The sequence below is a fragment of the Oncorhynchus mykiss genome, chromosome 16 (genome assembly GCF_013265735.2).
Source record: "Oncorhynchus mykiss isolate Arlee chromosome 16, USDA_OmykA_1.1, whole genome shotgun sequence".
Classification (NCBI taxonomy): domain Eukaryota; kingdom Metazoa; phylum Chordata; class Actinopteri; order Salmoniformes; family Salmonidae; genus Oncorhynchus; species Oncorhynchus mykiss.
Window position 1 is genome coordinate 65083698 of NC_048580.1, and position 26672 is coordinate 65110369.

At 46.0% G+C, this 26672-nt stretch overlaps 1 protein-coding gene across 1 annotated transcript in view; it reads right to left on the reverse strand.

Moving 5' to 3' along the window:
• Positions 1-11091: 11091 nt before the first annotated feature.
• wnt5a (wingless-type MMTV integration site family, member 5a) overlaps positions 11092-26672 on the reverse strand; it is a 34979-nt gene continuing 19398 nt past the window's right edge. Inside the window, exons 3-5 of the mRNA XM_036947560.1 lie at positions 18358-18605; positions 15183-15475; positions 11092-13780 (exon numbers count right to left, since the gene is read on the reverse strand). Of these exons, the coding sequence (XP_036803455.1) occupies positions 13322-13780; positions 15183-15475; positions 18358-18605 (1000 nt within the window). The 3' untranslated portion in view covers positions 11092-13321. The remainder of the gene's footprint in view (positions 13781-15182; positions 15476-18357; positions 18606-26672) is intronic.

The following is a 26672-nucleotide window of genomic DNA, read 5'->3' on the forward strand; positions in this document are numbered from 1 at the left end:
ATATACTGTTAAGATTTTCTACTGCCAAGTTTACACCTTCACTATTACAGTGGAACGTTTTACCCAGGTAATTGTCTAAAAGGGATTGAATTTGTTGTTGCCTAATTGTTTGGGAGGTTTCCAAACTGCATTCCTTCCATCTATAGCATTTCTTAATGTTACTCAGTTCCTTTGGCTTTGATGCCTCATGATTGAGTATTGCTCTGTTTAAGTAGACTGTGATTTTGCTGTGGTCTGATAGGGCCACAGCTGTGGTCTCTCTATCTCTCTCTGTCTCCCTTCAGTTACCTCTACTATAACAGACCACTACATCCCCTAATTCTGGTTAACTCTACTATAACAGACCACTACATCCCCTCCCTTCAGTTACCTCTACTATAACAGACCACTACACCCTCTCAATTCAGTTACCTCTACTATAACAGACCACGACATCCCCTCCCCCCAGTTACCTCTACTATAACAGACCACTACACCCCCCCCTCCAGTTACCTCTACTATAACAGACCACTACATCCCCTCCCTTCAGTTACCTCTACTATAACAGACCACTACACCCCCCCCCCCTCCAGTTACCTCTACTATAACAGACCACTACATCCCCTCCCTTCAGTTACCTCTACTATAACAGACCACTACACCCCCTCCCTTCAGTTACCTCTACTATAACAGACCACTACACCCCCCCCCTCCAGTTACCTCTACTATAACAGACCACTACACCCCCCCCCCCTCCAGTTACCTCTACTTTAACAGACCACTACATCCCCTCCCTTCAGTTACCTTTACTATAGCAGACCACTACACCCCCCCCTCCAGTTACCTCTACTATAACAGACCACTACACCCCCCCCCCCCCCTCCAGTTACCTCTACTATAACAGACCACTACACCCCCCCCCCTCCAGTTACCTCTACTATAACAGACCACTACATCCCCTCCCTTCAGTTACCTCTACTATAACAGACCACTACACCCCCCCCCCCCTCCAGTTACCTCTACTATAACAGACCACTACATCCCCTAATTCTGGTTACCTCTACTATAACAGACCACTACATCCCCTCCCTTCAGTTACCTCTACTATAATAGACCACTATTATAGTAGACTAATACTCTACCTCCCTAGGCCCAGTCAGTCAAATTAATATCATTTTTCTCGCTGGCATAACACTGTAAAGCCTTTCACAAAATATATATAGTTGATTTCGGAAGTTTACATACACTGAGTCATTAAAACTTGTTTTTCAATCACTCCACAAATGTATTGTTAACAAACTATAGTTTTGGCAAGTCAGTTAGGACATCTACTTTGTGCATAACACAAGTTATTTTTCCATCAATTGTTTACAGATTATTTCACTTATAATTCACTGTATCACAATTCCAGTAGGTCATTTGAGTCAATTGGAGGTGTAATTGTGGATGTATTTCAAGGCCTAACTTCAAACTCAGTGCCTCTTTGCTTGACATCATGGGAAATCAAAAGAAATCAGCCAAGACCTCAGAAAAAAATGTAGACCTCCACAAGTCTGGTTCCTCCTTGGGAGCAATTTCCAAACACCTGAAGGTACCATATTCATTTGTACAAACAATAGAATGCAAGTATAAACACCATGGGACCACGCAGCCGTCATACCACTCAGGAAGGAGTCACGCTCTGTCTCCTAGAGATGAGCGTACTTTGGTGTGAAAAGTGCAAATCAATCCCAGAACATCAGCAATGGACCCTGTGAAGATTCTGGAGGATACAGGTACAAAAGTATCTATATCCACAGTAAATCAAGTCCTATATAACTTGAATGGCCGCTCAGCAAGGAAGAAGCTACTGCTCCAAAACTGCCATAAAAAAGCCAGACTACGGTTTGCAACTGCACATGGGGCCAAAGATCATACTTTTTTGGAGAACTGTCCTCTGGTCTGAGGAAACCAAAATAGAACTGTTCAGCCATAATGACCATCGTTATGATTGGAGGGAAAAAGGTGGACGCTTGCAAGCCGAAGAACACCATCCCAACCGTGAAGCATGGGGGTGGCAGCATCATGTTGTGGGGGTGCTTTGCTGCAGGAGGAAATGGTGCACTTCACAAAATAGATGGCATGATGAGGGATGAAAATTATGTGGATATATTGAAGCAACATCTCAAGATAGACCCCAAGCATACTTCCAAAGTTGTGGCAAAATGGCTTAAGGACAACAAAGTCAAGGTATTGGAGTGGCCATCACAAAGCCCTGACCTCAATCCTATAGAATATTTGTGGGCAGAACTGAACAAGCGTGTGTGAGCAAGGAGGCCTACAAACCTGACTCAGTTACACCAGCTCTGTCAGGAGGAATGGGCCAAAATTCACCCAACTTTTTGTGGGATGCTTGTGGAAGGCTACCTGAAACGTTTGACCCAAGTTAAACATTTTAAAGGCAATGCTACCAAATACTAAATGATTGTATGTAACATTCTGACTCACAGGGAATGTGATGAAAGAAATAAAAGCTGAAATAAATGATTCTCTCCACTATTATTCTGACATTTCACATTCTTAAAATAAAGTGGTAATCCTAACTGACCTAAGACATGGAATTTTTACTAGGATTAAATGTCAGGAATTGAAGAACTGAGTTTAAATGTATTTGGCTAAGGTGTACGTGAACTTCTGACGTCAACTGTATGAAAGGATTCCTTTATTAGGCCTGACGGTCTGTTTGTCAGTGAATGCATGTGTCTCGTTATTGGGCTTCTGTGTTTGATGATCCTCTGGAGGTGAATATGCTCTCACGTTGGGGAACAATGAGGATACTGGAGTTGTGTTCAGACCAGACTCACCCTGTTGTGGTTTTCAGTGCTGTTTCAACCAGACAACCATGTGCTTTGTTTATACTACTATTATACAGTATGTTGTTCCCCTGGTACACTGGAATGGATGCTGAACGCTGGTTTAGTACTCACCACCATAACGCCTCTATGAACCTTTATTAACAACGTCATAAACAAGTCAGAACCTTCCCTAGTATGTTTCATAACGTGTTGCAACATCTCCTGATATGTGTCATCTGTTTAGTCAGTAGTACTACTGCTTTTTCTGAATCAGCAGGGGACAGTAGCAGGGGGGTGATGTGAAGGGAGATGTGAGACTTGCTCAGCAGGGTACAGTAGCAGGGGGCGATGTGAAGGGAGATGTGAGACTTGCTCAGCAGGGGACAGTAGCAGGGGGCGATGTGAAGGGAGATGTGAGACTTGCTCAGCAGGGGACAGTAGCAGGGGGCGATGTGAAGGGAGATGTGAGACTTGCTCAGCAGGGGACAGTAGCAGGGGGTGATGTGAAGGGAGATGTGAGACTTGCTCAGCAGGGGACAGTAGCAGGGGGGTGATGTGAAGGGAGATGTGAGACTTGCTCAGCAGGGGACAGTAGCAGGGGGTGATGTGAAGGGAGATGTGAGACTTGTTCAACAGGGGACGGTAGCAGGGGGGTGATGTGATGGGAGATGTGAGACTTGCTCAGCAGGGTACAGTAGCAGGGGGCGATGTGAAGGGAGATGTGAGACTTGCTCAGCAGGGGACAGTAGCAGGGGGCGATGTGAAGGGAGATGTGAGACTTGTTCAACAGGGGACAGTAACAATGTTACATGAATCTGTCATGCAGAATATGGAATTTTCAGAATATGTAATTGTAAGTATATGGAATGTTCAGAATATGGAATTGTCAGAATATGGAATGTTCAGAATATGGAATTGTCAGAATATGGAATGTTCAGAATATGGAATTGTCAGAATATGGAATGTTCAGAATATGGAATTGTCAGAATATGGAATTGTCAGAATATGGAATGTTCAGAATATGGAATTGTCAGAATATGGAATGTTCAGAATATGGAATTGTCAGAATATGGAATGTTCAGAATATGGAATTGTCAGAATATGGAATGTTCAGAATATGGAATTGTCAGAATATGGAAATTTCAGAATATGGAATTGTCAGAATATGGAATGTTCAGAATATGGAATTGTCAGAATATGGAATGTTCAGAATATGGAATTGTCAGAATATGGAATGTTCAGCAGCATTTTATATTTTAGATTGTCAATAATAACCTCATGGTTTATGTGGTATCAGAGTCCAGACTATTTGAAACATGATGTACTCACTGTTATAACTTTGACACACTACATACACCCACCACACTACACTTCTAAGATAAATCCTAACCACACACTGCTCTGCAGTATACCCTCTACATTATGCCCTGTCCAATCCTCCTCACTATGCTGCAGAGTAACAGATTTGTTTTCACATTATTGTGACTTCACAAGGTCTGTCTTCTGTCTCTGAGCATTGCCAGGACTACCACTACTGTGACTGCTTGGATTTTAACATTAGAGTTCATATCAGCTTCACCGGTATTGTAGTTTACTGAGGTGGTGTGTGTGTGTGAGCCTTTGTGCATGTGTGTGCGTGGGTGTGTGTGTGTTAATGTGTGTGTGTGAGCCTTCGTGCATGTGTGTGCGTGGGTTTGTGTGTGTTAATGTGTGTGTGTGTGCACGTGTGGATGTGTGTGTTTCACCAGAATAGCAAGGAGGAGATTGCCTAACATTAGCCAGCTGCATTGTTTTAGAAAAGCACAACTTGTCATGTAATTATGTTTAAGAACCTCGGTGGAATGTTAATCAGACTAAAGCAGAACGGATGGAAACCACATGAAAGGCTGTGAGCATCACCAGAGTTCTGCTCTCTGTTTCCCTGGGCCTGCTCTCTGTTTCCCTGGGCCTGCACTCTGTCTCCCTGGGCCTGCTCTCTGTTTCCCTGGGCCTGCTCTCTGTTTCCCTGGGCCTGCTCTCTGTTTCCCTGGGCGTGCTCTCGGTTTCCCTGGGCCTGCTCTCTGTTTCCCTGGGCCTGCTCTCTGTTTCCCTGGGCCTGCTCTCTGTTTCCCTGGGCCTGCTCTCTGTTTTCCCTGGGCCTGCTCTCTGTTTCCCTGGGCCTGCTCTCTGTTTCCCTGGGCCTGCTCTCTGTTTCCCTGGGCCTGCACTCTGTCTCCCTGGGCCTGCTCTCTGTTTCCCTGGGCCTGCTCTCTGTCTCCCTGGGCCTGCTCTCTGTTTCCCTGGGCCTGCTCTCTGTTTCCCTGGGCCTGCTCTCTGTCTCCCTGGGCCTGCTCTCTGTTTCCCTGGGCCTGCTCTCTGTTTCCCTGGGCCTGCTTTCTGTTTCCCTGGGCCTGCTCTCTGTTTCCCTGGGCCTGCTCTCTGTTTCCCTGGGCCTGCTCTCTGTTTCCCTGGGCCTGCACTCTGTCTCCCTGGGCCTGCTCTCTGTTTCCCTGGGCCTGCTCTTTGTTTCCCTGGGCCTGCTCTCTGTTTCCCTGGGCGTGCTCTCTGTTTCCCTGGGCCTGCTCTCTGTTTCCCTGGGCCTGCTCTCTGTTTCCCTGGGCCTGCTCTCTGTTTCCCTGGGCCTGCTCTCTGTTTTCCCTGGGCCTGCTCTCTGTTTTCCCTGGGCCTGCTCTCTGTTTCCCTGAGCCTGCTCTCTGTTTCCCTGGGCCTGCACTCTGTCTCCCTGGGCCTGCTCTCTGTTTCCCTGGGCCTGCTCTCTGTCTCCCTGGGCCTGCTCTCTGTTTCCCTGGGCCTGCTCTCTGTTTCCCTGGGCCTGCTCTCTGTCTCCCTGGGCCTGCTCTCTGTTTCCCTGGGCCTGCTCTCTGTTTCCCTGGGCCTGCTTTCTGTTTCCCTGGGCCTCCCCCGCTGTTTCCCTGGGCCTGCTCTCTGTCTCCCTGGGCCTGCTGTCTGTTTTCCCTGGGCCTGCTCTCTGTTTCCCTGGGCCTGCCCTCTGTTTCCCTGGGCCTGCACTCTGTCTCCCTGGGCCTGCTCTCTGTTTCCCTGGGCCTGCTCTCTGTTTCCCTGGGCCTGCACTCTGTTTCCCTGGGCCTGCTCTCTGTTTTCCCTGGGCCTGCTCTCTGTTTCCCTGGGCCTGCTCTCTGTCTCCCTGGGCCGGCGCTCTGTCTCCCTGGGCCTGCTCTCTTCCATACTGTACGCAACACAGCAGCCGTAAAACACACATTTCAACTGTAAAACACAAACGCCTCTGGCATGAATGGAGATACAGTGGGAATCAGTGTAAAACAGCAGATAAAGACACACAGAGAGAGAGAGAGAGAGAGAGAGAGAGAGAGAGAGAGAGACAAAGGAGACAGAGAGAGACAGAGAGACAAAGGAGACAGAGAGAGAGAGAGAGAGACAAAGGAGACAGAGAGAGAGAGAGACAAAGACAGAGACAGAAAGAAAAAGAGAGACAGAAAGACAGAGACAGAAAGAAGAGAAAGAGATGTGAGATGTTACTCTAGATGTTACTGTAAATGTGAGATGTTAGATGTTCCTGTAGATGTTACTGTAGATGTGAGATGTTACAGTATATGTTAGATGTTACTGTAAATGTGAGATGTTAGATGTTACTCTAGATGTTACTGTAAATGTGAGATGTTAGATGTTACTGTAGATGTTACTGTAGATGTGAGATGTTACTCTAGATGTTACTGTAAATGTGAGATGTTAGATGTTACTGTAGATGTTACTGTAGATGTGAGATCTTACTGTAGATGTTAGACGTTACTGTAGATGTTACTGTAGATGTTAGATGTTAGATGTTACAGTATATGTTAGATGTTACTGTAGATGTGAGATGTTAGACGTTACATTAGGTGTTACTGTAGATGTTCGATTTTACAGTATATGTTAGATGTTACTGTAGATGTGAGATGTTAGACGTTACTGTAGATGTGAGATCTTACTGTAGATGTTAGATGTTACTGTAGATGTTAGATGTTACTGTAGATGTTAGATGTTACAGTAGATGTTAGATGTTACTGTAGATGTTAAATGTTAGATGTTACTGTAGATGTTAGATGTTACTGTAGATGTGAGATCTTACTGTAGATGTTAGATGTTACTGTAGATGTTAGATGTTACTGTAGATGTTAGACGTTACTGTAGATGTTAGTTGTTAGATGTTACTGTAGATGTTACTGTAGATGTTAGATGTTACTGTAGATGTTAAATGTTAGATGTTACTGTAGATGTAGGGTGTTACTGTAGATGTTAGATGTTACTGTAGATGTTACTGTAGATGTTAGATGTTACTGTAGATGTTAGATGTAGATGTTAGTGTAAATGTGAGATGTTAGATGTTACTGTAGATGTTAGATGTGCGATGTGAGGCTGTTCTTGTTCTTAGATAAACAGTATTCAGCAGACATCAAAGACAGATTAGTGTCTAACCTGCATGTCCTTCTATCACAGTAGATCAGACTAGGAGTGTGTGTTTGTGTCGCCCAGAGGGGAAGTGCTCTTGCTGTGAACCCTTTAAAGCCTGTGTGTAGCCCGCTGCTCTCCTTATCTCACTTTCACCAGCGGCAGAATGACAGGGTAAACATGCACACACACCCGTACCATCTGGAAATGGGAGACGAATACAGAAGACAGAGAGATACAGAGGGAGGGGAGAGTAGAGGAGAGGGGGCGAGGAGGAGAGCAGAGAGATACAGAGGGAGGGGAGAGTAGAGGAGAGGGGGCGAGGAGGAGAGCAGAGAGATACAGAGGGAGGGGAGAGGAGAGTAGAGGAGAGGGGGCGAGGAGGAGAGCAGAGAGATACAGAGGGAGGGGAGAGTAGAGTAGAGGAGAGGGGGCGAGGAGGAGAGCAGAGAGATACAGAGGGAGGGGAGAGTAGAGGAGAGGGGGCGAGGAGGAGAGCAGAGAGATACAGAGGGAGGGGAGAGTAGAGTAGAGGGGAGGAGGCGAGGAGGAGAGCAGAGAGATACAGAGGGAGGGGAGAGTAGAGGAGAGGGGAGGAGGCGAGGAGGAGAGCAGAGAGATACAGAGGGAGGGGAGAGTAGAGGAGAGGGGAGGAGGCGAGGAGGAGAGCAGGGGAGTGGAGTGGGGAGAAGAGGAGGGGAGGCTTGGAATAGGGGAGAAGAGGAGGGGAGGAGAGGAGGAGAGGAGGGGAGGAGGGGAGGAGTGGAGGAGGAGGAGGGGAGGGGAGTGGAGAAGGGAGAAGAGGCACGAGGAGGAGAGGAGGAGTGAGGGGAGTGGGGTGGGGAGGAGTGGAGTGGGGAGAAATGGCACGAGGAGGAGAGGAGGAGTGGAGAGGAGGAGTGAGGGGAGTGGGGTGGGGAGGAGTGGAGTGGGGAGAAGAGGAGAGGAGGAGAGGAGGAGAGGAGGGGAGGAGTGGAGGAGGAGGAGGGGAGGGGAGTGGAGAAGGGAGAAGAGGCACGAGGAGGAGAGGAGGAGTGAGGGGAGTGGGGTGGGGAGGAGTGGAGTGGGGAGAAATGGCACGAGGAGGAGAGGAGGAGTGGAGAGGAGTGGAGGAGGAGGGGAGAAGAGGCACAAGGACGAGAGGAGGAGTGGAGAGGAGGAGTGAGGGGGAGTGGGGTGGGGAGGAGTGGAGTGGGGAGAAATGGCACGAGGAGGAGAGGAGGAGTGGAGAAGAGTGGAGAAGAGTGGGGAGGAGTTGAGTGGAGTGGAGTGGAGTGGAAAGGAGGAGAGGTCTGAATAGGGCTCTTGCTGTTATGTTTATACCAATCAAATCATATTAGCAACACCCAGCCCTGTATATCTATCGAGCTAGTTCACTGCTGCTATATGCACTCTCTGTATACACTTTCTCTCTCTGCTGGGTCTAGACGCCCTATGAGGTCCAGAGCCTGCTGGTTTTCTGTTCTACCTGATGATGAACTGCACCCACCGTAAAGCAGTCCCTGATTAGAAGGGAACAATGAAAAATGCAATACAACTGGCTTCGAGGTCCAGAGTTGAGTTTAAGTCATTGTGGAGAAAGAAATCTAAAAGGACAGATAACAGTGGAGTCCGACAGACTGACTAGAGACCACTGGAGTCCTACAGACTGACTACAGGCCACTGGAGTCCTACAGACTGTCTAGAGACCACTGGAGTCCTACAGACTGACTAGAGACCACTGGAGTCCCACAGACTGTCTAGAGACCACTGGAGTCCTACAGACTGACTAGAGACCCCAGGTGTGTATGTCTGAGTATACGGAGCTTTTGGGCAGCTGTACACTTGTGGGGATCATGAGTGTGTCTATCCACTATTCACCTGTGTGTGTGTGCGTGTGTGCGTGTGTGCGTGTGTGTGTGTGCGTGTGCGTGTGCGTGTGTGTGTGTGTGTGCTCCTAGTCAAGAACCCTACTGTGGTTGCTGTTATCTGGCTGTCATGCATAAGGAGCCCAGAGTTGAAGTCTGATTTCATATAGAAACCATGCTGTTGAAAGGGGGTCAAAGATGGAAAAATTCAATTTGGCCTCAGCCTCTCCTTACAGTAACACTCTTTCCCTGTTTCCCTCCCTCCCTCCCTGTCTCGTTGGCCTTTATGACACCAATCAGAAATTAAAACATGCCGTAACACATTCTGCCAGTGCCACAGATCTTCATGTGGACGCACACACACACACACACACACACACACACACACACACACACACAGACACAGACACACACACACACACACACACACACACACACACACACACACACACACACACACACACACACACACACACACACACACACACACACACACACACACACACACACACACGGGATGTGATCCTAAAGTCGATCATTTTAAATATTAGTTGTTAACATTATAATGGCACTAGTTCAACTGCTTCAAATCCCTGTAAAGCACGCGCTATCCTCTTCAGCATTCCCACCCTGCCCAGTCTCAATAGCCCAGGTATGTATCTCCCTTTCAGACTGACCCATCCCTGGCCCCTGGACCTCCATGGACAGATCTATGATGCTCTTGGACTCTATGGGTCACTGACAGACAACTCCTCTGCCTGCCCTACCCTGCTCTCTCAACTCCTACTGCCTTTCTCCTCTCCATAACTCTCTCTCTCAGCTCCTACTGCCTTTCTCCTCTCCATAACTCTCTCAGCTCCTACTGCCTTTCTCCTCTCCTTAACTCTCTCAGCTCCTACTGCCTTTCTAGTCTCCATAATTCTCTCTCTCAGCTCCTACTGAATTTCTCCTCTCCATAACTCTCTCTCTCAGCTCATACTGCCTTTCTCCTCTCCATAATGCTCTCTCTCAGCTCCTACTGCCTTTCTCCTCACCATACCTCTCTCTCTCAGCTCCTACTGCCTTTCTCCTCTCCATAACTCTCTCCCTCAGCTCCTACTGCCTTTCTCCTCTCCATAACTCTCTCTCTCAGCTCCTACTGCCTTTCTCCTCTCCATAACTCTCTCTCAGCTCCTACTGCCTTCCTCCTCTCCATAACTCTCTCCTACTGCCTTTCTCCTCTTCATAACTCTCGCTCTCAGCTCCTACTGCCTTCCTCCTCTCCATAACTCTCTCCTACTGCCTTTCTCCTCTCTATAACTCTATCTCAGCTCCTACTGCCTTTCTCCTCTCCATAACTCTCTCTCTCAGCTCCTACTGCCTTTCTCCTCTCCATAACTCTCTCAGCTCATACTGCCTTTCTCCTCTCCATAACTCTCTCTCAGCTCCTACTGCCTTTCTCCTCTCCATAACTCTCTCCTACTGCCTTTCTAGTCTCCATAACTCTCTCTCTCAGCTCCTACTGCCTTTCTCCTCTCCATAACTCTCTCTCTCAGCTCCTACTGCCTTTCTCCTCTCCATAACTCTCTCTCAGCTCCTATTGCCTTTCTCCTCTCCATAACTCTCTCTCAGCTCCTACTGCCTTTCTCCTCTCCATAACTCTCTCCTACTGCCTTTCTCCTCACCATACCTCTCTCTCTCAGCTCCTACTGCCTTTCTCCTCTCCATAACTCTCTCCTACTGCCTTTCTCCTCTCCATAACTCTCTCTCTCAGCTCCTACTGCCTTTCTCCTCTCCATAACTCTATCTCAGCTCCTACTGCCTTTCTCCTCTCCATAACTCTCTCTCAGCTCCTACTGCCTTTCTCCTCTCCATAACTCTCTCCTACTGCCTTTCTCCTCACCATACCTCTCTCTCTCAGCTCCTACTGCCTTTCTCCTCTCCATAACTCTCTCCTACTGCCTTTCTCCTCTCCATAACTCTCTCTCAGCTCCTACTGCCTCTGACAGGAGTTAACTGAGGGATTCCAGGAATCAAACTCCTAATGAAGGTTCCAGATGTGTTTATTTAATGACATGTTTGATTTGATCATATTATTAACTTTTAGAATCAAATGTCTCCTACTACGTCAAAAGTAGACAACTCATAGTTCATAATAAAATAATATACAAATAGACAAATCTTCCCTACATTAATTCTGTACACACAATAACAGTGGATTTCTCGCCAAGCCTCAGGGTAGAGGGAAATATAGACAAGGTTTCAAATGTTTTAAATACAAATTTAGTTTCAAATGTGGAGTTGAATTGAACTATACTGTACTGGAGTAGATCTGTATTGAAAGTTACGACTGTTCAGCAGGTTTACGTAGAATATTTATTGAAACAAAGTAGCACATCGATCCAATTTTAAAAAGAAACAAAACAAAATAACAGCTATAAGAAATATGTTTTGCAAATCTCAATTAATTGCGAAGAGAATAAATATACAGTTTGGATTGATAACATATAGGAACAATGTTCTAATGAAGATGATCACAGGGCTAGTGGGGAGGAGCTGAGGGATATTAACAAGTTTGTGGCAACAAGCAAAGGCTAGAACCGTCTGTGAAGTCTTGGGGGTAACACAATGAGCAGGTGTTTTAGAACAAAGGGCAATTCCCTTTACAAAAACAATGTCACGGAACCAAATTAAATCTGTGACATATCCTTAAAAACGTGAAAACAAATGATAAGTAACCTGAAAATATTGTATGTAACAAAGTGAAGGATTTAAATGGATTTATTGAAATAGGAAAAACCCACAGCGCTATCTGGAAGCTTAAGAGATTTGGATAAAATAAAATAAATACATACAATTTAATAAGTGATTGGTTGGTTAGACCTACTATATACCATATAGAACATGTGGGATTTCACCATCATGACCACAACATTGCCCATATACTGTATATTTAAACCATGAAAGTAGCATGTTATATGTTAAGTGGATATGGGTTTTAATATGGAGAAAGTAGACTATAATATGGTATATTACAGACACTGTAGCTCAAAACAAACAAATCATACAGACGGGGTAAGGTCTCGGGGTCAAAGTGCATATGCTGAATGTGTTTGGGAGGACTAGCTGGGGCACCTGGGAAGATCTAGGCCTTGTGGGATACATTACAGGATGGAACTAACCCCAACCCAAATCACTCCCACTTTCCTAGGCCCTTGTTTGGTTTAGACAGAGGCAACATAAGGGACTAGGGTTAGGGTTTAGGATGGGGCCAATGACTACCTATAGAGACAGATTTAACCATGTTCAATGGAGGTTTGATTTAGGTCTAACCACCCTATAGTGACATAAATATGGAAGTAAACATTCCCCTCTTACCGGCAGCCCCAGATTCAACATCTAAGACTGTGGGCATTCAGCGTTCTCCATCAACCACAACATTTAACTCATCTAGTGTTATGAAACGTGAGAGAAGCTTCCGTTTCATCGTCATGGTGACCCAATGGACTAGTCAAATATAAGCTATAGGACTGTGGTCCCCAATTACATTCAGCCGTGGATGATTTTTCCTTGAGCGGATGGACGAGGGGCAGACATAGTTATAAATAATGTGTACACTGCAAATTGACCGCAAGAATCCAAAAAGATACAGTACTTGGCAAAAACAGAATAATTTCAAACCCTGATTACATTGGAATATAATCACATTTCTCTCTATTTATGCGTCGGGATACTTGGGAATAGATTTCCTAAATTAAAAATAACTTTGCGCTGATTTCCCAGTGATTTTACAGTCTTAAATTCAACAATGAAAATTATCATTTGTCTTTTGTTTTGCTCAGAAAGGGGGGCAAATAAAATCACCTGTGGGGAACCACCTATTGGGGAACCACCTATTGGGGAACCACCTATTGGGGAACCTTGTTATAGGTCATATTGAAAGTAAAAAAAATAATGACTGCTGATCTCCAGGCCTGGGGATTAATTAAAAATTAGTTTTGGATGATCGGGCAAAAATATTCTCAGAAAATAAATATTTGACTGTATTTTCGGTTTCAGAAGGCATAACATTTTTTGGAACTATTACATGGAAAAGAAAGTATCAGTCTTCTGCAACGGTATAATTGTTTAACTCTATAAATATAATTTATATAGTTTTTTATTTTTCTTTCTTCCTCTCTTCGCCTCCTTCGTTCCGCCTCTCTGGATACACACACGCATGCACACTTGCACGAACACACACTCTTCCCATCCTCCTCCTCCTCCTCCTCCTCCTCACTTGCAGACGAACTGGTCCACGGTTTTGGTGCAACGCTTGCACTTGACATAGCAGCACCAGTGGAACTTGCAGTGGCATCGCTCCACAATCTGGGCCTTGTACTGGTCATAGCCCCGGCCACAGCACATCAGCTCACAGCCATCCATGCCCTCTGAGGTCTTATTGCACAGCCTGCCTACAGTACCCAGGGAGCCTGTGCTCTGGTTGGACAGACAGTAGTCTGGGCTGGACTCGATGTAGACCAGGTCATGGCTGGTGGGGGGGTTGAACTTGCTGTCCCGCTGCACCAGCTTGCCACGCAAGTTGAGCTTCATGGAGGCTGCGCTGTCGTACTTCTCCTTCAGGGTCTCGCCCACCTTGCGGAAGTCTGCCAGCTGCAGCCAGCACGTTTTCAGACTGCAGGAGCCCGACACACCATGGCACTTACAGGAGACATGGGCCAGGTCCGACACAGTCTGAGAGGAGAGAAGGAGAGGTAGAGAGAGGGGGACAGGACAGACTGATTATTATCACCAACTAGAGAGACTACACAGGACTAAGAGAAAGCAGAGAACAGATAAGTTTTATCTAAAAATGTCAAACTGTCAATACTGTACACATGCTTTACTGTATATGTGAATGTATCATGCATCAGATCTTCACAGACGTTATGTCATTAGGGAGAAGTACATGATGCCCTCTATGGCCCACACTGTCAGCAGAACAGAACCCTGTCCGCTCATTTCTACCAGTCAGAAGAGATGTGAAAGAAACGCGTTCTGGTGAGCTGTTTCCTTTGAGGAATGAACTACAGGAAGAGCTCCGCGAGCCGTCATGACACCATCTCACACAGATCAAAAGACTGGCTTCAGAGGAGAGGCAGAGCTGTTACACAGATGATCAAGTGATACGGTCCTACGCCCCATCGAATTGACCTGAATTATCTCTCTCTCCCCTCTGTCTTCCCTTCCCTCACTACTGTCATTAGGAATCAACTTCAGGACAGCTGAAGTAGGTGGAGATGGACTTGTTTTCCTCCTTTGAGTGTGTGTGCCATTAGAATAAGTATGCAGTACAGTGCTTCAGTTAGTCAGGGTGTGTGTGTCATTAGAATAAGTATGCAGTACAGTGCTTCAGTTAGTCAGGGTGTGTGTGTCATTAGAATAAGTATGCAGTACAGTGCTTCAGTTAGTCAGGGTGTGTGTGTCATTAGAATAAGTATGCAGTACAGTGCTTCAGTTAGTCAGGGTGTGTGTGCCATTAGAATAAGTATGCAGTACAGTGCTTCAGTTAGTCAGGGTGTGTGTGTCATTAGAATAAGTATGCAGTACAGTGCTTCAGTTAGTCAGGGTGTGTGTGTCATTAGAATAAGTATGCAGTACAGTGCTTCAGTTAGTCAGGGTGTGTGTGTCATTAGAATAAGTATGCAGTACAGTGCTTCAGTTAGTCAGGGTGTGTGTGTCATTAGAATAAGTATGCAGTACAGTGCTTCAGTTAGTCAGGGTGTGTGTGTCATTAGAATAAGTATGCAGTACAGTGCTTCAGTTAGTCAGGGTGTGTGTGTCATTAGAATAAGTATGCAGTACAGTGCTTCAGTTAGTCAGGGTGTGTGTATCATTAGAATAAGTATGCAGTACAGTGCTTCAGTTAGTCAGGGTGTGTGTATCATTAGAATAAGTATGCAGTACAGTGCTTCAGTTAGTCAGGGTGTCTGTATCATTAGAATAAGTATGCAGTACAGTGCTTCAGTTAGTCAGGGTGTGTGTATCATTAGAATAAGTATGCAGTACAGTGCTTCAGTTAGTCAGGGTGTGTGTATCATTAGAATAAGTATGCAGTACAGTGCTTCAGTTAGTCAGGGTGTGTATTCCTGCTCACCCTCCGTCCAGCCTCGTTATTGTGTAGGTTCATCATGAGCCGGGCACTCTCAAAGGATCCCTTGGCATAGCTCTTCTCTCGCTCCCGCGCGTCAACAAACTCTTTAGAGAATCTGTAGCCATAGTTCAGGTTGTCCCCGCAGCCGCCCCACAGCCAATCACGAGGCAGGTCTTTGGGACGTGCAGCACGACTGCAGCCGCAGCTCGACAGCTCCCCCTCTCTGCAAGCCCTGCTCACAGCATTGACCACCCCCGCCGCGCTGATGGCATATGTAAATGCTGTTTCTCTGCTTCCTGTGGACAGAGACAGACAGAAGAACAACATGAATATATGACAGACCTGGTGATAGATTGAATTAGAAGTGATGAGTCAAAATCTAAGAAGAAGAGACCAGTCATTGAATAAAGGGCGTCATTGTGAGTCATTGTAGTGGAGTCCAGCCTGGCCAGAAACAGCACTTCATGGAGCTTTAACATGACTCAACACTATGGAGCAGAACGATCACACCATGTTTACTTCTGGATATAGTGGGCTCATCTAACCAGGCTTCCAACAGTAGAATGGTCCTGCCGCTTTGCCTCCATCCTTCAGGACATTGATAGTTGTTGGGAGTTAGCCAATAAGAGCAGAGAACCCTCCAGGGGCAGCTGCCAAACCACAGCAATGTTTCAAACCAGTCATTTCCCCTGAGCGACATGCCAACTGAGCAAACTTGCTCCATCACATCACTGCCTACATCTTTCTGACATGCAGTGTTAACCTTCCATTAGAGACAGCCACAGTTTACAGTACTGGTGAGAGGGAGAAGAGCAGTCTCAGTGCTCATCTAGGAGAAGGACACAAAAAGACATACCTGCTGGCCTAAATCCCTAGGAAGCATATTGTAATGACCATACCAGGTTAGGCGAGAGCAGGGACGAGAGAGAGGGAAAGAGAGAAGGGGGGGGGGGGGTAAGAGGTAGTGAATGAATCTGGTCCAGATGGGAAGTCTCGGCGGCAGGGTCGGCCAAGGGGGAAAAAGGTTATTAGTTTTCTACAACCTCAAACCCGGTGTAGGAGATTGGCCTAATAGCAGAGCTGTCGACAGACAAGCTGTCCTCTCGATCTACCTCTCTCTCTCCCAGGACTAGGTCTACCTCTCTCTCCCAGGACTAGATCTACCTCTCTCTCTCCCAGGACTAGATCTACCTCTCTCTCTCCCAGGACTAGATCTACCTCTCTCTCTCCCAGGACTAGATCTACCTCTCTCTCTCCCAGGACTAGATCTACCTCTCTCTCTCCCAGGACTAGATCTACCTCTCTCTCTCCCAGGACTAGATCTACCTCTCTCTCTCCCAGGACTAGATCTACCTCTCTCTCTCCCAGGACTCTCTCCCAGTGACCATACCTCTATCCTCCACAGATCCCTCCCTCTACCCAGCCAGTGGCCTGGTCCACCCTGCCCCAGGGACAGCCAACATGGGCAGGGGAGAGAAGTTGACTCCCATAGCCTGGAGCTCAGCCTTAAATCAGCAGCACTGAACAGTCAGAGACTGGGGAGGACATGTTTACTTGGCCCAGAGCGGACCGAGATGGGAGCCCTGTCCTCCCCTTGATGGAGAGAGGGGAGACAAAGAGAGAGATGGAGAGAAAGAACGAAGCTGTCCTCCCATTGATGTCTTTTCTATGAAGATATATGTGTAAAATGTGATCTCAGAACAGTGGTGGGACTGAGACAAAAGCAGGCTCAGCTCAAAAGTATTCATGGGGAGGAGTCACACAGAGAGACAGAAAGACAGAAAGAGAGACACAGGGAGACAGAGAGAGAGAGACAAAGAGAGAGAGAGAGAGAGCGAGAGAGACAGAGAGACAGAGACAAAGAGAGAGAAACAAAGAGAGAGAGACAGAGAGACAAAGAGACAGAGACAGAGAGAGAAAGAGACAAAGAGAGAGAGACAGAGACAAAGAGACAAAGAGAGAGAGAGAGAGACAGACAAAAAGAGAGAGAGACAGAGAGACAGACAGACAAAGAGAGAGAGACAGAGAGAGAGACAAAGAGACAAAGAGAGACAGACAGAGAGAGAGAGAGACAAAGAGACAGAGAGAGAGAGACAGAGAGACAGAGAGAGAGAGAGACAAGGAGACAAAGAGAGAGAGACAGAGAGAGAGAGACAAAAAGAGAGAGAGAGAGACAGACAAAAAGAGAGAGAGACAGAGAGACAGACAGACAAAGAGAGAGACAGAGCATTCAAGGTGGTAATGGTATAGTTTAGGTTCGTCCAGATCCTGTCCTCTCATTTCTTCTCTTACAGATGCTCAAGCCACAGCATGATCACAATGCTAGGCTGAACGGCATGAGAGAAATTATTTGGTTCAAATTAAATGTGACAATTATGAACAATAAATGTCTGCAATAAACCAGCTTCTGTGGCGAAGTCACACAGTAAAACAAACCATCAATAAGGAGATGGGATCTGGGATTGAAACACATCACCTCTCTGGGTTCTATGATGTGTGAAAGAAGAGCTCACTCACTCACTCACTCACACACACACACACACACACACAAGCTTTAACTCTGTAAATAATCCAGAGGGGGAAAAGTGTGTTTTTGCGTGGATGCATGTGTGTTTAAGATGCATGGAGGCTAAATGCAGTTTATCCCCATTGTGAGTGTCAGCCTCTGGCCAAGAAGCCCCAGGCCACATGTGAAATTATAGAGACCTCACCCACAAACTATTCCCCCAGCACAGCTGCTCAACGTCACCCTGTGCATTACAACAGGAGAGGAGGGCACCTCCAAACCCTCCTCTGGTCCAGTAGGAAAGAGGGGAAGTGGGGACAGAGAGTGTGCATACTTAGAGATAGAGAAACAGACAACCCACTACTAATCAGTAGTCACACACTAACTGTGTTACGCCACCGTTGATCCTCAACCTCTGTCACATGCAATAATAATGTAGGAGTGTATCAGAACTACCTGTGACTGCAGAGTACAATATAACAGAGAGCATAATGTAGGAGTGTATCAGAACTACCTGTGACTGCAGAGTACAATACAACAGAGAGCATAATGTAGGAGTGTATCAGAACTACCTGTGACTGCAGAGTACAATACAACAGAGAGCATAATGTAGGAGTGTATCAGAACTACCTGTGACTGAAGAACACGCTAACCACTGAGCTAAAGACTGACCTATCTGCATGACCCGTCCGAACACGGAGGAGTTGTCCACGGTGCTGCAGTTCCACCGGCGGTGTCTGAACTGATACTGACACTCCCTGATGCCCGTCTTGGCGCCCTCGCCAATGTACTGCATGTGGTCCTGGTAGAGCTGGCACAGCTTCTTCTGGCCTTGGGATAGACCCACCAGCTGGCTGCACAAAGGCTGGGCACCGATGATGTAGGCCTCAGGGATCAGCAGAGGGTTCATGGCTAGAGACCTGGACAGAGGGAGAGGGAGACAGAGAAACACACTTTTCTAATAGAGACCTGGACAGAGGGAGAGGGAGACAGAGAGGGAGACATAGAGGGAGACAGAGAGGGAGACAGAGAAACACACTTTTCTAATAGAGACCTGGACAGAGGGAGAGGGAGACAGAGAAACACACTTTTCTAATAGAGACCTGGACAGAGAGAGAGGGAGACAGAGAAACACACTTTTCTAATAGAGACCTGGACAGAGGGAGAGGGAGACAGAGAAACACACATTTCTAATAGAGACCTGGACAGAGAGAGAGGGAGACAGAGAGGGAGACAGAGAAACACACTTTTCTAATAGAGACCTGGACAGAGAGAGAGGGAGACAGAGAAACACACTTTTCTAATAGAGACCTGGACAGAGGGAGAGGGAGACAGAGAAACACACTTTTCTAATAGAGACCTGGACAGAGAGAGAGGGAGACAGAGAAACACACTTTTCTAATAGAGACCTGGACAGAGGGAGAGGAAGACAGAGAAACACACTTTTCTAATAGAGACCTGGACAGAGAGAGAGGGAGACAAAGAAACACACTTTTCTAATAGAGACCTGGACAGAGGGAGAGGGAGACAGAGAAACACACTTTTCTAACAGAAACCTGGACAGAGAGAGAGGAAGACAGAGAAACACACTTTTCTAATAGAGACCTGGACAGAGAGAGAGGAAGACAGAGAAACACACTTTTCTAATAGAGACCTGGACAGAGAGAGAGGGAGACAGAGAAACACACTTTTCTAATAGAGACCTGGACAGACAGAGAGGGAGACAGAGACACACTTTTCTAATAGAGACCTGGACAGAGAGAGAGGGAGACAGAGAAACACACGTTTCTAATAGAGACCTGGACAGACAGAGAGGGAGGCAGAGAGGGAGACAGAGAGGGAGACAGATAAACACACTTTTCTAATAGAGACCTGGACAGAGGGAGACAGAGAAACACACTTTTCTAATAGAGACCTGGACAGAGGGAGACAGAGAAACACACTTTTCTAATAGAGACCTGGACAGAGGGAGACAGAGAAACACACTTTTCTAATAGAGACCTGGACAGAGGGAGAGGGAGACAGAGAAACACACTTTTCTAATAGAGACCTGGACAGAGAGAGAGGGAGACAGAGAGGGAGACAGAGAAACACACTTTTCTAATAGAGACCTGGACAGAGAGAGAGGGAGACAGAGAAACACACTTTTCTAATAGAGACCTGGACAGAGGGAGAGGGAGACAGAGAAACACACTTTTCTAATAGAGACCTGGACAGAGAGAGAGGGAGACAGAGAAACACACTTTTCTAATAGAGACCTGGACAGAGGGAGAGGAAGACAGAGAAACACACTTTTCTAATAGAGACCTGGACAGAGAGAGAGGGAGACAAAGAAACACACTTTTCTAATAGAGACCTGGACAGAGGGAGAGGGAGACAGAGAAACACACTTTTCTAACAGAAACCTGGACAGAGAGAGAGGAAGACAGAGAAACACACTTTTCTAATAGAGACCTGGACAGAGAGAGAGGAAGACAGAGAAACACACTTTTCTAATAGAGACCTGGACAGAGAGAGAGGGAGACAGAGAAACACACTTTTCTAATAGAGACCTGGACAGACAGAGAGGGAGACAGAGACACACTTTTCTAATAGAGACCTGGACAGAGAGAGAGGGAGACAGAGAAACACACTTTTCTAATAGAGACCTGGACAGACAGAGAGGGAGGCAGAGAGGGAGACAGAGAGGGAGACAGAGAAACACACTTTTCTAATAGAGACCTGGACAGAGGGAGACAGAGAAACACACTTTTCTAATAGAGACCTGGACAGAGGGAGACAGAGAAACACACTTTTCTAATAGAGACCTGGACAGAGGGAGACAGAGAAACACACTTTTCTAATAGAGACCTGGACAGAGGGAGACAGAGAAACACACTTTTCTAATAGAGACCTGGACAGAGGGAGACAGAGAAACACACTTTTCTAATAGAGACCTGGACAGAGAGAGAGGGAGACAGAGAAACACACTTTTCTAATAGAGACCTGGACAGAGGGAGAGGGAGACAGAGAAACACACTTTTCTAATAGAGACCTGGACAGAGAGAGAGGGAGACAGAGAGGGAGACAGAGAAACACACTTTTCTAATAGAGACCTGGACAGAGAGAGAGGGAGACAGAGAAACACACTTTTCTAATAGAGACCTGGACAGAGGGAGAGGGAGACAGAGAAACACACTTTTCTAATAGAGACCTGGACAAAGAGAGAGGGAGACAGAGAAACACACTTTTCTAATAGAGACCTGGACAGAGGGAGAGGAAGACAGAGAAACACACTTTTCTAATAGAGACCTGGACAGAGAGAGAGGGAGACAAAGAAACACACTTTTCTAATAGAGACCTGGACAGAGGGAGAGGGAGACAGAGAAACACACTTTTCTAACAGAAACCTGGACAGAGAGAGAGGAAGACAGAGAAACACACTTTTCTAATAGAGACCTGGACAGAGAGAGAGGAAGACAGAGAAACACACTTTTCTAATAGAGACCTGGACAGAGAGAGAGGGAGACAGAGAAACACACTTTTCTAATAGAGACCTGGACAGACAGAGAGGGAGACAGAGACACACTTTTCTAATAGAGACCTGGACAGAGAGAGAGGGAGACAGAGAAACACACTTTTCTAATAGAGACCTGGACAGACAGAGAGGGAGGCAGAGAGGGAGACAGAGAGGGAGACAGAGAAACACACTTTTCTAATAGAGACCTGGACAGAGGGAGACAGAGAAACACACTTTTCTAATAGAGACCTGGACAGAGGGAGACAGAGAAACACACTTTTCTAATAGAGACCTGGACAGAGGGAGACAGAGAAACACACTTTTCTAATAGAGACCTGGACAGAGGGAGACAGAGAAACACACTTTTCTAATAGAGACCTGGACAGAGGGAGACAGAGAAACACACTTTTCTAATAGAGACCTGGACAGAGGGAGAGGAAGACAGAGAAACACACGTTTCTAATAGAGACCTGGACAGAGGAAGACAGAGAAACACACGTTTCTAATAGAGACCTGGACAGAGGGAGACAGAGAAACACACGTTTCTAATAGAGACCTGGACAGAGGGAGACAGAGAAACACACTTTTCTAATAGAGACCTGGACAGAGGGAGACAGAGAAACACACTTTTCTAATAGAGACCTGGACAGAGGGAGACAGAGAAACACACTTTTCTAATAGAGACCTGGACAGAGGGAGACAGAGAAACACACTTTTCTAATAGAGACCTGGACAGAGGGAGAGGGAGACAGAGAAACACACTTTTCTAATAGAGACCTGGACAGAGAGAGAGGAAGACAGAGAGGGAGACAGAGAAACACACTTTTCTAATAGAGACCTGGACAGAGGGAGACAGAGAAACACACTTTTCTAATAGAGACCTGGACAGAGGGAGACAGAGAAACACACTTTTCTAATAGAGACCTGGACAGAGGGAGAGGGAGACAGAGAAACACACTTTTCTAATAGAGACCTGGACAGAGGGAGACAGAGAAACACACTTTTCTAATAGAGACCTGGACAGAGGGAGAGGGAGACAGAGAAACACACTTTTCTAATAGAGACCTGGACAGAGAGAGAGGGAGACAGAGAAACACACTTTTCTAATAGAGACCTGGACAGAGGGAGAGGGAGACAGAGAAACACACTTTTCTAATAGAGACCTGGACAGAGGGAGAGGAAGACAGAGAAACACACTTTTCTAATAAAGACCTGGACAGACAGAGAGGGAGACAGAGAAACACACTTTTCTAATAGAGACCTGGACAGAGAGAGAGGGAGACAGAGAAACACACGTTTCTAATAGAGACCTGGACAGACAGAGAGGGAGACAGAGAAACACACTTTTCTAATAGAGACCTGGACAGAGAGAGAGGGAGACAGAGAAACACACGTTTCTAATAGAGACCTGGACAGAGAGAGAGGGAGACAGAGAAACACACTTTTCTAATAGAGACCTGGACAGACAGAGAGGGAGACAGAGAGGGAGACAGAGAAACACACGTTTATAATAGAGACCTGGACAGAGAGAGAGGGAGACAGAGAAATACACTTTTCTAGTAGAGACCTGGACAGACAGAGAGGGAGACAGAGAAACACACTTTTCTAATAGAGACCTGGACAGAGAGAGAGGGAGACAGAGACACACTTTTCTAATAGAGACCTGGACAGAGAGAGAGGGAGACAGAGAAACACACTTTTCTAATAGAGACCTGGACAGAGGTAGAGGGAGACAGAGAAACACACTTTTCTAATAGAGACCTGGACAGAGAGAGAGGGAGACAGAGAAACACACTTTTCTAATAGAGATCTGGACAGAGAGAGAGAGAGGGAGACAGAGAAACACACTTTTATAATAGAGACCTGGACAGAGAGAGAGGAAGACAGAGAGGGAGACAGAGAAACACTTTTCTAATAGAGACCTGGACAGAGGGAGAGGGAGACAGAGAAACACACTTTTCTAATAGAGACCTGGACAGAGAGAGAGGGAGACAGAGAGGGAGACAGAGAAACACACTTTTCTAATAGAGACCTGGACAGAGAGAGAGGGAGACAGAGAAACACACTTTTCTAATAGAGAACTGGACAGAGGGAGAGGGAGACAGAGAGGGAGACATAGAGGGAGACAGAGAGGGAGACAGAGAAACACACTTTTCTAATAGAGACCTGGACAGAGGGAGACAGAGAAACACACTTTTCTAATAGAGACCTGGACAGAGGGAGAGGAAGACAGAGAAACACACTTTTCTAATAGAGACCTGGACAGAGAGAGAGGGAGACAGAGAAACACACGTTTCTAATAGAGACCTGGACAGAGAGAGAGGGAGACAGAGAAACACACTTTTCTAATAGAGACCTGGACAGACAGAGAGGGAGGCAGAGAGGGAGACAGAGAGGGAGACAGAGAAACACACTTTTCTAATAGAGACCTGGACAGAGGGAGACAGAGAAACACACTTTTCTAATAGAGACCTGGACAGAGGGAGACAGAGAAACACACTTTTCTAATAGAGACCTGGACAGAGGGAGAGGAAGACAGAGAAACACACTTTTCTAATAGAGACCTGGACAGAGAGAGAGGGAGACAGAGAAACACACGTTTCTAATAGAGACTTGGACAGAGAGAGAGGGAGACAGAGAAACACACTTTTCTAATAGAGACCTGGACAGACAGAGAGGGAGACAGAGAGGGAGACAGAGAAACACACGTTTATAATAGAGACCTGGACAGAGAGAGAGGGAGACAGAGAAATACACTTTTCTAGTAGAGACCTGGACAGACAGAGAGGGAGACAGAGAAACACACTTTTCTAATAGTGACCTGGACAGAGAGAGAGGGAGACAGAGACACACTTTTCTAATAGAGACCTGGACAGAGAGAGAGGGAGACAGAGAAACACACTTTTCTAATAGAGACCTGGACAGACAGAGAGGGAGACAGAGAGAGAGACAGAGAGGGAGACAGAGAGAGAGACAGAGAGAGAGACAGAGAGGGAGACAGAGAGGGAGACAGAGAGGCTGGGAAATGATGACGTATGCATATGGACATTTAGTTCATGGTCACAGACCTGTACAGAGCAAACTCATCATCAGAACAATTCAACCAGCATTTTACACACGCACACACACACACACACACACACACAGGAGCGCGCACACACACACAGGCGCGCACACACTAGAGGTAGACCGATTAATCGGAATGGCCGATTAACTAGGGCAGATTTCAAGTTTTCATAGCAATCTGAAATTGTTTTTTCTTTATTTTTTACACCTTTATTTAACTAGGCAAATCAGTTAAGAACACATTTTTAGTTACAATGACGGCCTAGGAACACTGGGTTAACTGCTTGTTCAGGGGCAGAACGACAGATTTTTACCTTGTCAGCTCGGGGGATTCAACCTTACAGTTAGCTAGTCCAACGCTCTAACCACCTGCCTCACGAGGAGCCCGCCTGTTACGCGAATGCAGTAGAAGCCAAGGTAAGTTGTTAGCTAGTATTAAACTTATCTTATAAAAAACAATCAATCATAATCACTAGTTAACTACACATGGTTGATGATATTACTAGTTTATCTAGTGTGTCCTGCGTTGCATATGATCGATGCGGTGCGTATCGTTGTTCCAATGTGTACCTAACCATGAACATCAATGCCTTTCTTAAAATCAATACACAGAAGTATATATTTTTAAACCTGCATATTTAGCTAAAAGAAATCCAGGTTAGCAGGCATTATTAACCAGGTGAAATTGTGTCACTTCTGTTGCGTTCATTGCACGCAGAGTCAGTGTATATGCAACAGTTTGGGCCGCATAATTTCCCAGAATTGTACATAATTATGACATAACATTGAAGGTTGTGCAATGTAACAGCAATATTTAGACTTATGGATGCCACCCGTTAGATAAAATACGGAACGGTTTCGTATTTCACTGAAAGAATAAATGTTTTGTTTTCGAGTTGATAGTTTCCGGATTCGACCATATTAATGACCTAAGGCTCGTATTTCTGTGTGTTATCATGTTAGAACTAAGTCTATGATTTGATAGAGCAGTCTGACTGAGCGATGGTAGGCACCAGCAGGCTCGTAAGCATTCATTCAAACAGCACTTTTGTGCGTTTGCCAGCAGCTGTTTATGACTTCAAGCCTATCAACTCCCGAGATTAGACTGGTGTAATCGGTGTGAAATGGCTAGTTAGTTAGCGGGGTGCGCGCTAATAGCGTTTGAAACGTCACTCGCTCTGAGACTTGGAGTGGATGTTCCCCTGGCTTTTGTGGAGCGATGGGTAACGCTGCTTCGAGGGTGTCTGTTGTCGTTGTGTTGCTGGTTCGAGCCCAGGTAGGAGCGAGGAGAGGGACGGAAGCTATACTGTTACACTGGCAATACTAAAGTGCCTATAAGAACCTCCAATAGTCAAAGGTATATGAAATACAAATGGTATAGAGAGAAATAGTCCTACAGTGCCTTGCGAAAGTATTCGGCCCCCTTGAACTTTGCGACCTTTTGCCACATTTCAGGCTTCAAACGTAAAGATATAAAACTGTATTTTTTTGTGAAGAATCAACAACAAGTGGGACACAATCATGAAGTGGAACGACATTTATTGGATATTTCAAACTTTTTTAACAAATCAAAAACTGAAAAATTGGGCGTGCAAAATTATTCAGCCCCCTTAAGTTAATACTTTGTAGCGCCACCTTTTGCTGCGATTACAGCTGTAAGTCGCTTGGGGTATGTCTCTATCAGTTTTGCACATCAAGAGACTGAATTTTTTTCCCATTCCTCCTTGCAAAACAGCTCGAGCTCAGTGAGGTTGGATGGAGAGCATTTGTGAACAGCAGTTTTCAGTTCTTTCCACAGATTCTCGATTGGATTCAGGTCTGGACTTTGACTTGGCCATTCTAACACCTGGATATGTTTATTTTTGAACCATTCCATTGTAGATTTTGCTGTATGTTTTGGATCATTGTCTTGTTGGAAGACAAATCTCTGTCCCAGTCTCAGGTCTTTTGCAGACTCCATCAGGTTTTCTTCCAGAATGGTCCTGTATTTGGCTCCATCCATCTTCCCATCAATTTTAACCATCTTCCCTGTCCCTGCTGAAGAAAAGCAGGCCCAAACCATGATGCTGCCACCACCATGTTTGACAGTGGGGATGGTGTGTTCAGGGTGATGAGCTGTGTTGCTTTTACGCCAAACATAACATTTTGCATTGTTGCCAAAAAGTTAAATTTTGGTTTCATCTGACCAGAGCACCTTCTTCCACATGTTTGGTGTGTCTCCCAGGTGGCTTGTGGCAAACTTTAAACGACACTTTTTATGGATATCTTTAAGAAATGGCTTTCTTCTTGCCACTCTTCCATAAAGGCCAGATTTGTGCAATATATGACTGATTGTTGTCCTATGGACAGAGTCTCCCACCTCAGCTGTAGATCTCTGCAGTTCATCCAGAGTGATCATGGGCCTCTTGGCTGCATCTCTGAT